Source organism: Nomascus leucogenys, chromosome 13 (genome assembly GCF_006542625.1).
Source record: "Nomascus leucogenys isolate Asia chromosome 13, Asia_NLE_v1, whole genome shotgun sequence".
Taxonomy (NCBI): Eukaryota; Metazoa; Chordata; class Mammalia; order Primates; family Hylobatidae; genus Nomascus; species Nomascus leucogenys.
In genome coordinates this window covers 90,208,880-90,226,501 of record NC_044393.1, presented here as the reverse complement: position 1 = coordinate 90,226,501, position 17,622 = coordinate 90,208,880, and the positions used below count along the sequence as shown (strand labels likewise).

The 17,622-nt window shown below is 46.6% G+C and overlaps 1 protein-coding gene across 1 annotated transcript in view; it reads right to left on the bottom strand.

The window, feature by feature from the left end:
* TMEM178B (transmembrane protein 178B) overlaps positions 1–17,622 on the bottom strand; it is a 404,309-nt gene that overhangs the window by 255,587 nt on the left and 131,100 nt on the right. The window contains exon 2 of the mRNA XM_003270949.2: positions 11,050–11,163. Within this exon, the coding sequence (XP_003270997.3) occupies positions 11,050–11,163 (114 nt within the window). The remainder of the gene's footprint in view (positions 1–11,049; positions 11,164–17,622) is intronic.

Here is a 17,622-nt window from a genome sequence, read left to right as displayed (position 1 = left end):
TCTGTGCCAACCTTCCCCAGAAGACTCCTCAGATGGACATGCATAGAGAGTGAAGCAAGATAAGTACCACTGGGCTTTCAACCCCCACCCCCAAACTCCCAGAACTCTAGCTCAGCATGTGGAAAGCTGAATTCCATGCACAACTACTCTAGGCAAGCCAGAATGACCCAGAAGGATGTATGCATCTTGGCTATGACCTCCAAAGTTAAACCAGAGTTAGATATCAGGGATAGACAAAAAAAGAGTGAAAACAGCAGAGAACATCAGCTCCAAAGCCTAAGAAAGGAAGGGGTTCCCCTCTCAGAATCATCTGAAGAGGCCCTTCCATGCATCCCAAACATATCAGCTCTGCCTGGTAACCCCAACTCCGTAACCCCATAATCCAATCTATGACACAGCCAGCACCAGAACCAGGGCAAAGAGATGAAAATAAGGGAATAGTAATACAGTATAGTAATGTCACCTCTATGGCCTCCCCTCCACCCTAACAGCAGCTCTTATCCTATTCTTGGGCCCTCCTTTCTCTCTATGTCCAACATTCTTGCAGCATCCTCCTTTTGGATGTGTGTTTTCACACACCTGAAATAGAATAGAAGAGGATCTGATCATAGCAAATGGAAAGCAGGGCTGGGCTAGACAGGTGAGTCTTTTGGTTCCCCTCAACAATTTCAATACATTGCACTCACATTGTATTTATCTTCAAAGCTCTTAAATGTTACTTTTTAGACACTAAGTACATAAATCTTCTTTTAGAGACTGTCTGTGTCTAAATTGCATTCTTATTGGACACAACTGATAAATTAAAGAGCTGCTTCTGCTGCTGCCACCACACTGAGGACCTCAAACACTGATAATTTTCTGCCCTGAAACTCCTTTCACAATATGCTACACTATTGCCAGTAAGTAATAGTCAGCCACTTTCTACTCCTACACTGTAAACACCAAATGCAAGCTCCCATCACACATACCTGTGCAGATAGCAAACCCCCAACACTCATCAAGACAAACAGCCACATACAAGGCCAACTCACCTGCACAGGTTGCACAGAGTCAAACAGGAAAGCCCCTGAGTTGACGAAATGTCATTTCAGAGGCATTCCCCCCAGCTCCCACAGGACCTCAATATGGGACCTCTGCCTTCCAATAATAATAGCTTCTCATGTTGGCTGCACCAGACTTTGCAAACTTACTCAGAGATTGTGTATGAATTATTTTATCTAATTTAAACTTTATATTAATCTTCAAGGCAGGTATTACCATCTCTGTTTTACAAATGAGTGTACTGGGGTCAAAACACTTAAATAGTTTCCAAGGGTCATATACCTAGAGAGTGGCAGAGGTGGGACTCAATCCAATATCTGCTGGACTCCATGGGGCTTGAAGCCTGTTTCCCATTAAAGGAGTACATCAGAAACATAAGAGAGAGATTTGGAGCCTAGATGTTAGAAAGATTCCCTCAGCTAACATACACAATACAAAAAAAAAAATTCACCTCACCTCTTCTATGCTGTTATATTCAACTAACCACAAGAAATATGGAAGGAAAGTAAATTACCAAATCTATAGCCAGTCAACAGACAGCACACAAATACAGGTGGTGCTTCCCTGAGAGGTTGTGCTAATTTGCAATATTCCATCTCCCAGCTCCCATCCCAAGCCTGCCCATGCTCTCCTGCCCTGACCCTTCTCTGACCACTACAATCCACACCAATGCTCTCCAGACCAAGAGCTCTCAAATCTTCATGTGTTAAAGGTCTTACAGATTCTTGGGTCCCGCCCTTAGAGATTCTGACTCAGTAGGTTAGGCTGGGTTCTAAGAATTTGCATTTCAAACAAGTTCCCATATAATGCAGCCACTGCCAGGCAATGGACCCCATCTGGGAGGCACTGGCCTTGACTCTGGTAGGACTTTCATCATACAGCATGAACTCGGTTACTTGCTCTGTTACCCCATCCTGGTTCCCAGCCACCTTCCTGCTGCCCTCCCCATCTTCAGAACACCCATCCCCAAAATCCAGGATCAAACCCAATCACTGTTTGTGACTGGTGCTCTGACTATAACAGCCTCCCATCTTGTTCTGGGCATAGTACACCTGCCTTGTGTGCCCTGGTTCTTACAAGTGGGCTCCTCTCTCAGCCACCACTCTCTATTTCTTATTCTAATACCCTTCTATTCCAAATTTCTTGTAAAGCTGGGGCTTTTCTTCCTTTGGCTAAGAGTCCTCCCTGGGAGTTCACTCATTCAGTCCTGAATGCCAAAGTAGCACCTACAGGACTTATACCTGCTGACCCACTTTACTGATGCCAGGTATCTGCCTGCTCTGACATCCATGTCTTCCCTAACCCAGATTCTCCATCACTGAGATGTTTCTGCCAGCCGGAGTGCTGAGCACCTGTTCTTGTTCCTCTTCTTCACTGCAGCATTTTGCCCAGAAGCTGAGCTCAGATTGTCTTAACTTTGGAAAGAGGAATCACCTGCCATATTAAGCTCCCTTTTCAGCACCTGGAACTGGGACAGTTCCCCTAGAGGACCAAGAAGAGGCAAGTCCTAGATGATGCCCACTTTTCCCTCGCTGTAAAAAGCAGGCCATGCCTCTTACTGAGATAAGGTAGTTTGTCTTATATATTGTTTTTTTCCCCTGCAATGAATCCTTGCTGATTTAAGTATGGAAGTTGGGACCCATGAAGTGTATATGTCAGCAGCATTAGCCTGCACTCTCTAGGTAGTCTTAAATGTTTAATCATTAAGCAACAAGTAATTTGAGCCCTTATCTGGTTGGCACCTGGAAATATATCATCCAATTTGGGAAGCAGAATACCTTTTAGTATCCCCTCCAGCAGTCAACATGGGGGTTCTCACAGAACAGACACTCCACGACTATTGAATGAACAAATGAACAAATGGATGAAGGCAGACAGTGGGGTTGTTCTCCCAGTTCTCCTTCATGGTGTGGTGTCCGTATCAGTGTGCTCAGCCAGAAGAAAACCACTTCCAATCTGCAGAAGCTGAGAGAATGCCTCCAGGCCAGACTTCCAACTAGTTCCCAGCACAAAATTGGACCTGTGCATTCAGATGAACTGTGGCTTGAAGACTGCAATTATACCAGCACAGTGGTTCTTAGGTTTTGTTCAGGACGTGGATGCCTTTAACAGAAAAGGCTGTACTGTACTCCCTCCCACCCCTACTCCAGGCCTCCTTCCTTCCCTCTCCCTAGGTCATCTCAGAAATAAACTCTCCCTCTTATCCATGTAGAGGGCGCCCTTGTATATGGCAACCATGCTACAGTGCATTTTCATCACTGACGCCCAGCTAGGCCGGCTATCTAAGTAGGTGGGACCCACAGCTGTACATGCACATGCATTTATTATTTTATTATTATTATTGAGATGGAGTTTCACTCTCACCCAGGCTGAAGTAAAGCAGCACAAGCTCCACTCACTGCAACTTCCACCTCCCAGGTTCAAGCAATTCTCCTGCCTCAGCCTCCCAAGTATGGCATATGCCACCACGCCCAGCTAATTTTTGTATTTTTAGTAAAGACAGGTTTCACTATGTTGGCCAGGCTGGTCTCGAACCCTGATCTCAAGTGATCCAGCTGCTTCGGCCTCCCAAAGTGTTGGGATTTCAGGCATGAGACACCGTGCCTGGCCCAACATTCATAATTTTAAAGCATCTCTATGTTACCTGTAATTCCCTTGCCATCATTCCTTGGGGCAGGCCTCCTGAAAAATAAAAATGCTATCCGGGGAAGGTAATCCAAGAACACATTAACCCCCTAGCTCAAGCATGTTCATCAAATCAGTAAGCCTGCTCTCCAACAGAAACCTGAGGGAATGGGACAAAGAAGAGGTCAGTTTTGACAGGCAGGAAAGCTGTAAGGGAAAGGAAATGTCCTGGCATGAGTTACTTCTGCAAGAGCAGATCTTGGTGCAATATCACATTAAGGTTTGTGTTCTCTGCGTGGCCTGGTGCATAAATACCACCAGAGCTCTGGGAGGATAGGCACGAGGCAGTGGGTATACTGAAAGGTTCACAAGATTCTCTGCAGGGGCTGGGTTGAGGCAGAGACACAAGGAATGGTTTGCAAAAAGCAAAGACTTCAGGACTCGAGGCAACCTATGATGACACGCTGTTGGCTGAGTTTTCTTGCTACCAAATTTTTCCAGTTCTAGGGCGGGGAGGTGGTTTCTTGCTAGTAATGACCCCCATGGATCCCAGTCTTGCAAGAAAGAGGCAGCTAACAACAGATTGCACATAGTAAGAGCCTCATACTGGCTGAGCACCGATGCAGATGTGGGAGAAGGAAAATGGCTGATGCTGCAGGGGACCTGAGCTTCTAATGTCTGGGATGTTTACCTCATTAGGCTGTTTTCCATAACATCAGCCAAAAACACGAAGAAAAAAATAGCTGGAGGGACCCTAATGGAGCAGCTCAGGCCTGGATTCTGAGCCCTTACCCTCAGATTCCTCTGAGGTCTGAGATGGGACCTCTAGGCAGCCCCTCCCACTGGCTCGGTTACCTCATCTGCAAAGGAGCCACAACAACACGGGAGGGGCTCCTGGGAGGAAACGCCAAGTCATCCTCTGAGCAGCATTACAGCCCACTGAACAAAATGAGGTGCTTACTGTTGTTATTACTATTAGTTTCATCCCAAGACCTTTGGTCCACAGCATTCATCTTCTCATAACAAGGATGGCTGGGGGAGGAGGGACCAGGCGTCTAGGCAGCTCCTAGGCTAAGAAAGCCAGAGAGTTCTGAGTGGGAAGAAGGTCCAGAAGGTGGCCATTCTACATTGGAGCAGGCTGGGCTAGAACTGGCCAGCTCAGTCCACTGGGAAAGGGAAGGCAGGTACCATCAGGCAAAAAGCCAACACAAGTTCAAGCAGAGAAGGTTGATGCCAGTGGGGAGGGCAGGACCCAGGGTGGCTGGAGAGAGTCTAAACAGCACCAGGGACCTTGGGGTTCAGGGGCAAGACCCTCTAATTCTGGAAAGGGAGAGGGTGAGGAAGAGAGCATGGGAGAGTCCAGGTGTGGGGGGCCAGGTTGGGCTTGGCCACAAAACATAAGTTAAGAGTCCTGCCCCAAGATCCACACCAGAGCACCAGGACATGCTGGGCTTCCCACCATACACCAGCCCAGGGTCAGGACTGGTCACCTAAGACTGAGCCAACCCACAGGCAGGGGTGAGAGATCAAGAGCCGTGGGGACAGGGAGCCAAGTGTGTCATCCACGTGTCTGCAGTAAGTGAGACAGTTCTGGATTTTTACTTCTTGTCCCTCCTAGTGGTATGGACACTAAAATGTCCCTGCTCATCCACAAAGTCTTGGTCTCCTGCCTCCCTTCCTCCATCCCCACTGCTCCCTCCCTCCTCTTCTCCTCTCTTCTCCCTCCCTCTGCCAGCCAGGCTGTACCCTGCTTCAGGATGGCTCCTTGGCACTGATGTTCTCTGCCCCAGGGTTGCAAGGATCCACTGCGCTGGTGAAGGCGAGGACCCCCAATGCTGTAGATGAGGAGCCTGTTCTGCCTGGTCCTGGTATGTGCTCAGCTTGCCTGAGGCAACAGCCACAGGGCCGACGAGTGAGCTTGTGTCTGTGTGTCTGCGGGGTTGGGGGTAGGGAGTAAGGAAGTCTTGGAGGGGAAATCGTCTCTCACTCTTTCCCTCCCTGGCCAGCTGGAAATGTGCGTGTAACTATCCAATCTAATTAGTTGAACCCTCAGTCCTGACAGAAGAAAGCTTCAAAAAACACCTCTGAGCTTCTTGGCTCTCAGCATCTCGAAAGATAACAGAGAGCGTCTGATTGCAGGAAAGTAGAGCCCCACCTCCCTGATTCTCGCTGCCAGGGGCAAGCCACTGGGAGCAAAAATCTCCATCTTGAAAACGCCAAGCAGAGTGAAAACATCTGAGCTCACGTCACAGTGAGGCCCCGTCTCAGGGATCTGACCCTGAGGGAACCTTAGTAACAGCTGCCCACAGAGGCTCTGCCCAGCAGATCAGCAGATCAGGGGGCAAAGAAGACCCACTTCTAATACCTTCCAATGGGTGTCTGCCCTGCAACCTCAGGCAGGCTCTGCTGCTGTGCCCTCTGCCAGCCTCCCTGGGGTCCTTGCCTGGGGCAGCCAAGGCCCAGCTCCATGCCATCCCAGTTCCTTCCTGGGATAGATGCACTCACCTCTCAGTGACATCTTCCCATCCCCTGCTTTCTCAGCCTCCTTCCTCTGTCATAGCCCACCCTGGCTGCCCAGGTCCTGTCGCAGACCCCCACTCCCTATCAGCCACCTCCCCTTGTTGTGCCACTGGGAAAGGCCCAGGCCCCACCTGTGCTGAAAGGGCAATGCCTGTGGCGGGGAGAACAAGAGCAGAGCTGCTGGGGATGGCCTCAGGAGCTCCTGGGGGTTGTGCGAGGACACCGAACTCTCCAAACAAGCAATGCTACCATAGACTGTGGGATATGAAAAGCATATAGGGACATAGTCTAGTGAGAGAGTGAAGCAGCTGCATTTAAAATGCCACCACTTCCCCTGACCTTGTCAATCGGATTCTGTCATATTTAAAACATAAACGTGCCCACCCAAGAGCAGCACCAGCCCAGCTCATCCCCTGCGGCTGCCTGTCCCCTCCTCACTGGCCAGTGACACTTGCCTGTCCCGCTGTGTCCTGGAGGCAGCCAGAGGATCTGGGTCAGGCATGCAGCTCACCCTGGGAGCCCACAGAGGCAGGATAAATGCTGTTCTACCTCGCTTCGTGCTGCACCCCAGGGCACTGCACCACACCGCAGCCCACCCAGGGCTGCTGGGACCTCAAGCCAGACAGTGGGTGGGTAGGAAGGCAGATAGGCTGCACCAGGCCTGGGTGGACTAAGGACACAGATCCCAACTCCAAAAGGAATTCTGCCTTTTCCCAGGGTGAGAAGGAGAAAGGTGCCCGCAGTACCCACCAGCAATCACCTAAAAAGCCAGAGTGAGAACCCGGTCACCAGTTCACCCGGACAACTCAGCATTTGAACCTCATCCACAAAGACCACCCCTCTTCCCCACCACACACACACACACAGGCTTCATCCTCTGGCCTTTACTCCCTATGGAGTTTATTCTTTCTTTACAATTAGATTTGTAAGCCTAGTAGCCTCCAGAATCTTCTATCCTTTCACCTGCTAGTCACCCGACCATAAGGTGTATGAGTGCACACACCAGCACTTAAGCCTCCCCTTGGTACGCTTAACTTTTCAAAAACCACAATGTAGTTTTAAATCAAATTGTGCCTTTTCCTACTTGAAAATTTTATTTCTATATCAATGGTTGATGATGAGGCCACATGCAAACTCCTGATGAAAAGTATGTAATTCAGGCCAGGCGCAGTGGCTCACACCTGTAATCCCAGCACTTTGAAAGGCTGATGCAGGTGGATCACTTGAGACCAGGAGTTCAAGACCAGCCTGGCCAACATGGTGAAATACAGTCTCTACTGAAAATATAAAAATTAGCCAGGCATGGTTGCACATGCCTGTAATCCCAGCTACTTCCAGCCTGGGCAACAGAAGAAGACAAAAGAAAAGAAAGAAAAGAAAAGAAAAGAAAAGAAAAGAAAAGAAAAGAAAAGAAAAGAAAAGAAAGGAAAGGAAAGGAAAGGAAAGGAAAGGAAGGAAGAAAGAAAGAAAAGAGAAAGAAAGAAAGAGAAAGAAAGAAAGAGAAAGAAAGAAGAAAGAAAGAAAGAAGAAAGAAAGAAAGAAAGAAAGAAAGAAAGAAAGAAAGAAAGAGAAAGGGAGGGAGGGAGGGAAAGAGAGAGAGAGGAAGGAAGGAAGGAAGGAAGAAAGGAAAGAAGAAAGAAAGAAAGAAAGAAAGAAAGAAAGAGAAAGCAAGCAAAAGAAAGAAAGAGAGAAAGAGAGAGGAAGGAAGGAAGGAGGATGGAAGGAAGGAAGGAAAGAAGGAAGGAAGGAAGGAAGGAAGGAAGGAAGGAAGGAAGGAAGGAAAAAGTATATAATTCAAGTTTAACCAAAGTCCAAATATTTGCCAGAAAGTGTTTCAGGAAAAAAAATCAAATTTCTTTCCTTTGGCAAAAACTATATAGTAGGAAAAATTACAGAATACAAGATATTATGGTCAAATTATAAAATGATAACCAGACCAGGCATGGTGGCTCACGCCTGTAATCCCAGCACTTTGGGAGGCTGAGGCAGGTGGATCACTTGAGGTCAGGAATTCGAGACCAGCCTGGCCAACATGGTCAAACCCTGTCTCTACTAAAAATACAGAAGTTAGCTGGGCATGATGGCACACGCCTGTAGTCCCAGCTACTCAGGAGGCTGAGGCAGGAGAATTGCATGAACCTGGGAGGCAGAGGTTTCAGTGAGCCAAGATTGTGCCACTGCACTCCAGCCTGGGCAACAGAGTGAGACTCCATCTCAAAAAATAATAATAATAATAAAGATGATAACCAATCTAGGATGAAAAGAATTAATTTGAGCCCACTTAAAGAGTGCAGGACTCTCAAACCAAATAAAGAAATCAGATTGTGATTTTTTTCATTTCCAGTGTTTGATCAGGAGTTGGCTAATATTTAATCATTTCTGCTTTATTTTAAAGGAGGCTTATATGCCTACTTCCCACCTAATGTCATCAATATCTGACCTCTGAAAATTAAAATCGACACTTCCTATGCTTCCCCTCTTGCCAGCATTCCCAATTACACTTAGTACCAAATTCAGTTGTGACAGATGCTCACCTGCCCTCTGGCTAAAAATAACTGTCATCGATGTCAGAAATGGCAAATGTTCCCTCTCTCTGCTTAACAGCCCATTAGGCAGCTTTGTGAAAGAGGCAGATGAATCCCTCACCAAAAGGTGGCCTCAACTTCACCCACACCAAGTGCCTGAGACCTTTTCATATATCAATCGTTGAGATGGCTTTTATCAGTTAAAAATAGATCTGTCATCCCAATTCACAGCATAGGCTGCACACTAGATTTTGCAGAACCCTACAGCACTACAGTTTGGGAATAAGAACCCGGAGACACGCAGGGCTCAGAGAAGACCCCACAAACCTTGGCATTATCCTCTCCTCTCTGTCTTTGCCAATGCCTCGTGACATGTTTCCAGTGATGCCTCCCTAGGTAATCTCTTTGAATTCCAGGTATCTACAGTGTGTGCAGTCAAAAGAGTTCTACCAGGTTTCCCTTGAAGAGTATCTGTGCAATTTACACTAAAATAATTTTCCTTCTTGCTAAAAAATTTCCAAATTATCTTACTTGCTTAAAGCAATTCTACTATATTGTAATCATCACATTGCCTTGTAATTACTTGCATTATGAATGTCTCTCCCCATCCCCCACCCTCCTCCACCCCTGAACTTGAGCTCCTTAAAGAGCCCTCTGTGGCCTCGGTATTCACTGGCACAAAAAGAAACACAGTAACTTTGGTTAAATTGAGTTAATTTAAATCGAAGCTGCTACGTCAATAATTTCTTCCTTCTTAGATTCTGAATCCTATTACGACCCCCATAACTTAAGTTAGATTTCAATGGTTAATCAGCAGGACTTATCAATCTTGAACATCCCATTTAGGCTCCTAAGAAGGGACTATATTAGACTAATACATTGTGGGAAATAAGCAGTTATTGTATATTTCTACATTTTAGTCCTTACATGTCTACCTTGAAAAGGAAATTAATAACCCTGATGACTAGTGTCTCTAAGGCAAATATAACATTGAAATTAAATATGTGGTATGCTTAGCTCAATGCCAGCACATGGGAATCCTCTTCGAACATCAGCTCTCCATCCCCATGTGCTGCTTAGTGTCTCTAGTGATGGATAAAGCTTGTAGGGGAAACAGCCTGGTGAATGCTGTCTCATCCATTGGCACCTGCTCTATCATTTCAGGCCAGGAGTATTTAGTGACAATCATCTGGACACGCAGCCACAATATACTTCTTGAAACCAATGAATGATTATTCTGTTTAATTTTACTTGTCTCTTGCACCTCCCACTCCCACCCCAAGCTGTGGTGGTTTAATTAAAGCCAATCCCAAAAGTAGAATACACCTGGTGGACCTAATCCACGAAAGACAACTAAGCACCTATAGGTGAAGCACCTATAGAAGAGAGATGTTTTCCACCTAGAGATCTACCATCTTCAAAGTTTACCAATTAAGGGGTCTTCACTATCAGGAAACAATAAAAGAATCCTCCTTCACATATAGATGAAAACAGAATCTTAACCTTTTGAAATCTGGTGAAAAAAGATGGACTATGAATGCATGACAAATCAGCAGAGGCTGCATGAACTTGCTGACAGTCAGAATGTGTCAGCCTGAAGAACTGTGCCTGCAGGAAGGAGAGCTCTCCTGCCACAGACAGGCAATGTATCCCAATGGAGCAGAAAAGTAAAAATAGCCAACAAACTCTGTTTGCTCATTAACTAACCCTCTCGTTATCATTTAAGTCTCTGAGGATCCCTGGCCAAGAAATGCCCTAACCAATGCACACAGATATTCTGATCTTTGCTGAGGAATTGCACATGAACCAGGGTTCCAAAACCTATCATTTGAGGTAAACCGTAGCTTTAAAGACCAGATCCTACTTCTTAGTGACCCACCCAGATGCAAATCTCCAATGTGATGCATCCTGCAACCACCAGCTGGTCTCATCCTTTACAAATGCAACCCAAGGGACTAACAGGTTACCACAATAATATTCCAAGCAACTTGGAGACAGGCTGGAATTATTAATAAATCCCAAGAGTTGGTTCAGTCAGGTAGGTGAAATCTTACATGCCTACCAGGGTAGTGAAATAAGATGACTGTCTAATTGCTAGTTGTTTCCGAAGTTTTGATGGTTGATTCTTTCTTTAATTTTAGAAGCAAACTCCCCAAATTTATTATGCAATCAAAACCAACTGAGGCAATTCTAACCCAAAGATACTGACACTTTACGGAACCATCTCAATGTTCTGAGACCATCCACAGATCCCAGAAGGAGGCACATCCAATCCTCCAATCCCTCCAAAGGGGACCTCACAGCACAGTCACAGCCACTGAGACTCAGGTGCACTTACGTAGGGCATGCCACTCATCCTGACGGATGGTCTTCGTGATATTGAAAGTGAGGTTCCTGGGGATGGTTGCTGAGGAGTAGTGGTATTTGATGTACGTGCATCGCTCAATTTCTCCTAGAAAAGAGAGACAGGAAACAAAATGTTAAGGAAGGAGCAACCACATCTGGACTAGTTCTGGGATTAATTTTTCCATCCTGGAGAAGAAGACTTATTTCATATTGGGCCTGGTGACAACTACAGAAAGACAATACCTTCAACTCAAAGAGCAAGAGAGTAGAACTACAATCAAATAGCATTGATTTAGATGGAAAAATACATCTTTGGGATCACGCAGAGGTAGAAAGAACCAATGTTTAGGCTGATAGCAGCTTGTCTAACATTCCCAAGAAAATCAACTTTCAAGTCAAGAGAGGAAGTTTGGCATCAAAGGACATCAATGGTTTCCACCCAGGAAACTGTTGAGAGCAGGATTTGTTAAGCCTTAATAATATCATTTGTGCTTTGAGCACACACAATTTTCTGGAATGGTGAGCTGCGGGAATGATGGGTGGGGGCCTCTATCCTCCCATCCTCATCCTCCCAACCTCACCTCTGAACACAAAGCACTCAGATCAATCCATGTCTCTTTTTTTTTTTTTTTTTTTTTGAGACGGAGTCTCGCTGTCGCCCAGGCTGGAGTGCAGTGGCGCAATCTCAGCGCACTGCAAGCTCCGCCTCCCGGGTTCACGCCATTCTCCTGCCTCAGCCTCTCCGAGTAGCTGGGACTACAGGCGCCCGCCACCACGCCCGGCTAATTTTTTTGTAGTTTTAGTAGAGACGGGGTTTCACCGTGGTCTCGATCTCCTGACCTCGTGATCCGCCCGCCTCGGCCTCCCAAAGTGCTGGGATTACAAGCGTAAGCCACCGCACCCGGCCCCATGTCTCTTTGAACTAGTCTCTTTTCAGGTTTCTTGAACAAAATTTTGATTTATTAACAGACTCAACACCAATCAAAGCATGCTTTACTAGTCGATTGTCAAAATAGATCTTAGATTGTCAAATTTAGATCTTAGGGCAGAGATTCTCAAAGTATTGTCCCAGGGCTGGCAACATCAGTTCAGCATTCCATAGGAACTTGCTACAAATGCAACTTCTCAGGCTCAACCCCAGACCTACTGAGTCAAACTAGGAAGTAGAGCCTGGCAATCTGAATTTAAATGAGCCCTCCAGGGATTTTATTACACACTTAAGTTTGAGAACCACTGCCTTGGAGAAACTAACAGAATTGCCAGTGCATTAATGCATAAATCCACCCTTTATGTCTGCAAATTCCAAAAGGAAGGCACGATGGGGAGCTCTTCCCCCATTACTTTTGGTTTCTCACAGCCATATCTATTGACGCTTGCTCATCTGGGGGATATAAAGACTCAACGTCAGAGCATTGTGAAGAATCAGGGAAGGGGTGATTTTTAAAGGTTAGGGGGTTTTAAATTTGGTTTTGCACCTGAATGGATTTTGATGGTAATCCATTTTGCACCCCACTGATTTTCAATTTATAAGTGGTGGCACATGATTGAATTGTTTGACCCCCCTGGCCCATTGTCAGCAGGGAAACTGCAATTGGTGAAGTGCAATAATTTAGACAGTGCCTCATGAAACTGATGCCTTATTGTAAATCATATCTGGACAACTGCCCAGTTGCCAGTTATTGGCAGACGCTCCTCCCATGAGACTGACGCTGTCCAAGAGGCAGGTTCTAGAGAGTAGTATGCACTCTTCCTGCATCTTCCATTTTTCAACTTTTCTGCCTCTTTTCCTTTAGCCCACAAGCATCCTGAAGCCTCTCACATGTTCCCAGCATTCCCACTAAGCACACCTCCTCCTCATACCTTCATCCTGTCATCCTCCGTCCTTAACTTGCAAAACTTGTTGAAAAAGGAGTCTACCAGCCAGTCTCCACTTCCTCCATTCACATTCACACCTCCAACCCCACAGGCTCTAATTTCCATAACAATTTCCATTAATAGCATCACCTCCCATCCAGTCTACATCATAAATCCTGCAGTCATTGCGAATGCTGCCTCCTCTTCAAGGGCGCCCCACCTTCCTGACATCCAGCTGGTCACCAAATTCTGCCAGGTCTACTTCAGAAATGTCCCTAGAGTCCAGCACCTACTCTCTGTCTCCCCTCCTCCTGTAGTAGTTGTCCTGATACAGTCAACAACCACATTGTTTAAGGACTTATGAGATAGGAGGGACTCACCAAGGCTCTGTAGACCACTGGTTTCCAACTTTACTTATGCTATGGTGCACACACAGAAGATGTTTACAAGGCACCCTGGAGTGAACGGATGAGGCTGCCCATGGCTCTGTCCAGGCTCCTAGGGCACTGAAGGAGCCAGGGTTTCCACCACACCTGGAACCTATTTATGGGTTCTGGACTTATTCCACCAGTGGGAAACTCTGTTATGGATCTCATCTCATTTAATCATTTAATCCATTCTACAACCAAATTAAGTAGGCATTACCATCCTCATCCCTATTTTTTTAATTTTTACTGATTGATTGATTGAGAGAGAGTTTTGCTCTTGTTGCCCAGGCTGGAGAGCGATCTCGGCTCACCGCAACCTCTGCCTCCCGGGTTCAAGCAATTCTCCTGCCTCAGCCCCTGAGTAGCTGGGATTACAAGCATGTGCCACCACATCCAGCTAATTTTGTATTTTTGGGTAGAGATGGGGTTTCTGCAGGTTGGTCAGGCTGGTCTTGAACTCCCGACCTCAGGTGATCCGCCCGCCTCAGCCTCCCAAAGTGCTGGGATTACAGGCATGAGCCACCGCATCTGGCCCCCATCCCTAGTTTTTAATGAGAAAGTGGAGGCATGAGGAGATTAAATGACTCACCCAAGGAGGTAGCAGTGCCAAGATTGAAACCCAGGACTGTCTAACCAGAGAGCCTCCTCTACCAGGCCACCCTCCCACGTGGAGTGTATGCTATAAAGGAAAATGTGATAATGTCACACCCTATTCACAGGCCCTCTGTTGGCCTCTTTACACACAGTATAAACCCTACACTCCTCAGGCATAAAGTCCCAGCTCCCTTCAGGCCTCAACCTTCACATACCCCAGGCTCCAGCCAGGTGAACCCCCACCTTACCCTGAATATGCCATATTCACTCCTGACTTAGCATCTATTCTCCTTCCTGCCTTTCTTTCCCTTAGGATAAGTAACCATCTACTCATCCTAAGAGATGGCTCAAATGGCAGTTTCTCAGCAAAGTCTTCCTTGCATCTAGATTGCACCCCAGCAGCAGGCATTCCACCAGCAGCTTCCCTGTTTCTGTCCTTCCTGCAGCAAACACACTCCTGCACTGTGATTTATCTGTTTACATGCCTCACTCCCCGACTAGATTATGAGTTTCTCAAGGGCAGGGATGTTGTCTTATTCATTCATCTTTATCTACCCAGCCCCTAGCACAAAGTAAGCACCAATAACATGTGCTTTGAGGAAAGAAATGAATAATACGAGGTGTTCTTTGTAAGACTGCAGTGGGCAAAGAATCCAACTCCTTTTATTACATGCAAGGAATTAAAATAATTGAGGCAAATTAGAATCTAATGAATTAAAGGAGGTGATTGTTGCAGAACTCTCTGAGTCTATAGCAAACGCCTCTTCCCTGCCTGGACAATACAAGCAGAGGCTTATTAATCACAGTGAGGTAGAAGAAAATGGCATATGATCACAGAACAGTGTCTCAATGTACTTGGTAAATGTAGGCCCAGGGCAACTAGGTCAATGGTTTTGGGGGAGAAAAAAGGAATCAAAGAAAGAGGAAAGGAAGATATAAAGGGTAGAAGGTTGTAACAAGAATACCATCATGCCTGGGACATGTGCAGTTGGGCAGGTTGTGTCCTGCACAAGGGCACTTCCCAGGGATACCTGGGCACTGAAACCCAGCTGCTGCTCTGCTGGCCAAACCTTGCACCCTGCTGGGGGGTGTTGGGGGCTGCCCCTGCCAGAAGGTCTGCCTTTGTCTCACTTGCACAATGCTGCCTTAGGAGCTAGCAGCAGCCCTACCTACAATAATTTCAAGATTCAACAAAACACCTCCAAGACCCAGCCTTGGGACACAAAACCAGGTCCCACTGGGAATGGCCAGATTGGTGACTCTCTCTTGTGTGAGGAAAGTACCTGATTTCTTAGCTCAGGTCAGATTCTCTCAGCCTCAACAGAAACTCAACAGGTTGCCACTGGTTCCAGGCAGGCTGGAGCCAGCTCCTTTAACCTCCTCCAACTGCAGCCCAGCCAGCCAGAGAGGGAAGAGGCCCTTGACATTCAGCAAGAGCAAGAAGCTAACCCACAGGCACTGCAGGTGACTGGCTGGGGAGCCTGCCTAGAGCAGCCACCACAGCCCCGCTGCAGGCCCTCACTATTTGCTTTGCCTGGGGGATTGCAAGCATCCTGTCTCTGACAGCAATTAAATTTGAAAGATTCAAATATTGCCTAAAAAGAAAAGCAAAATATTTATCCATGTGTCTGCAGGTCCTGTCAGTGTGCTGGGCTTTTGTAAATACAGGAACCATCTGGGCACCAAATAAGTAGGCCCAGAATGTGGGCTGCCTAATACAAACAGGTTTTCCTGCAGCACACAATGCAGAGGGGCTACCTGGAAGGAAGGACAAGCCCTTCTTCACCAAACTCCTACATCCCAGCCCAGAGTCTCCGTTCTCCCTCTAGAAGCCTCAGGTGGGGGAGGACTGGCTGGTTGAGACCCCATGCGTGGCTCCTTCCTGTGGCCCCTGTGGGAGACTTATTTATTTATTTAAAAGAGACTGGGTCTCACTATGTCACCCAGGCTGGAATGCAGTGGCATAATCATAGCTTACTACAGCCTGGAGCTCCTGGGCTCAAGTGATTCTCCCATCTCAGCCTCTGCAATAGCTGGGACTACAGGCACATGCCACCATGTCCAGTTAATTTTTTTTTTTTTCTAGTAGAGACGGGATCTCACTATATTGCCCAGGCTGGTCTCAAACTCTTAGGCTCAAGCGATCTGCCCACCTCAGTCTCCTAAATTGCTGGGATTACAGGCATGAGCCACCACACCTTGCCTTTTCTTATGTTTTGTAGAGATGGGGTCTCACTATATTGCTCAGGCTGGTCTCAGATTCCTGTGCTTAAGAGATCCTTCCACCTCTGCCTCCCAAAGTGCTAGGAGTACAGGCGTGAACCACCACCCCTGGCCTGGTGGGACACTTTAAACCCTCAGTCATGCTCTGCCTTCTGAGCTAGTAACCCCTCCTGCCCATATGTCAGGGCCATAGCAAGACACAGGTAATTAAGGAGAGTTTCAAAAAAGGACAATTTAACCCAACAGCAAAAGAACAACCTGATTAAAAAATGGGGAAAGGATTTGAACAGACATTTCTCCAAAGGCAATGACATTCAAATGGCCAACAGGGAAAGATGCCCAAGATCACTAATCACCAGGCAAATGCGAGTTGAAACCACAAGGGGATATCACCTCATGCCTGTTAGGATGGCTATTATCAAAATAAACAAATAAATACATCATATTGGCGAGGAGGCGGAGAAAGCGAAACCCTTGCATGCTATTGGTAGGAATGTAAATCAGTGCAGCCACTGTGGGGCTCAGTATGGTGGTTCCTCAAAAAATTACGAATGATCCAGCAATCTTACTCTTGGGCATATATCCAAAACAATTGAAATCACTATCTCAAATAGATACCTGCACTCCCGTGTTCATTGCAGCATTATTCACAATAGCCAAAACATACAAGCAACCTAAACATCCATCAGCAGATGAAGGATATGGGAAAGGTGTATCCATGCGATATCCAATATTGCATCCCTACAATGCCATATAATCGGTCTTTAAAAAGAAGGGAAGCTTGCTGCATGCGACAACCATAGGTTAACCTAGACATTACGCTAAGTGAATAAGCCAGTCATAGAAGGGCAAATACTGCATGATTCCACTTATATGAATTCTCTAAACCAGTCAAACTCATAGAAACAGAGAGGGGAATGGTAGTTGCCAGGGGCTGGAGAGTGGGAGAAATGGGGAGATGCCATTCAACAGATACAAATTTCAGTTGTGCAAGATAAATAAGAGATCTGCTGTATAACCTTGTACCTATAGTTAATAATACTATTATACACTCGAAAATCTGTTAAGAGAGTAGATCTCATGTTAAATGTCCTTACTACATTAACAGCAAAACAGGGAGGGCAATTTACAAAGCTAAACACAGAGTAGGAAGAGACCAGTGAAGGATGGTGCAAAGGACCCAGGGCTGGCAACAGAAGCAGCTGGTATGACCCCAAGGCCTGGAGGGGCAGAGAAGGGGAAGCGGTCACCAGGACCTGGCAAGGGTGGCCATATGGACAGAGATGATGCAGCCTTTGGCGGACAGTCACAGCCAACCTGTGGTGAGGTGGCAGGGAAGAAACACCTGACCTCTCACTGCTCCAACCTTCAATCTCCCGTCAGTGCCTCCCAGTAGCACAACCCAAACTAGAAGCTGGAGGGTAGGTCAACCTCCAGGAGCTCAGAGCAGGTGCAGAAGACAGAGG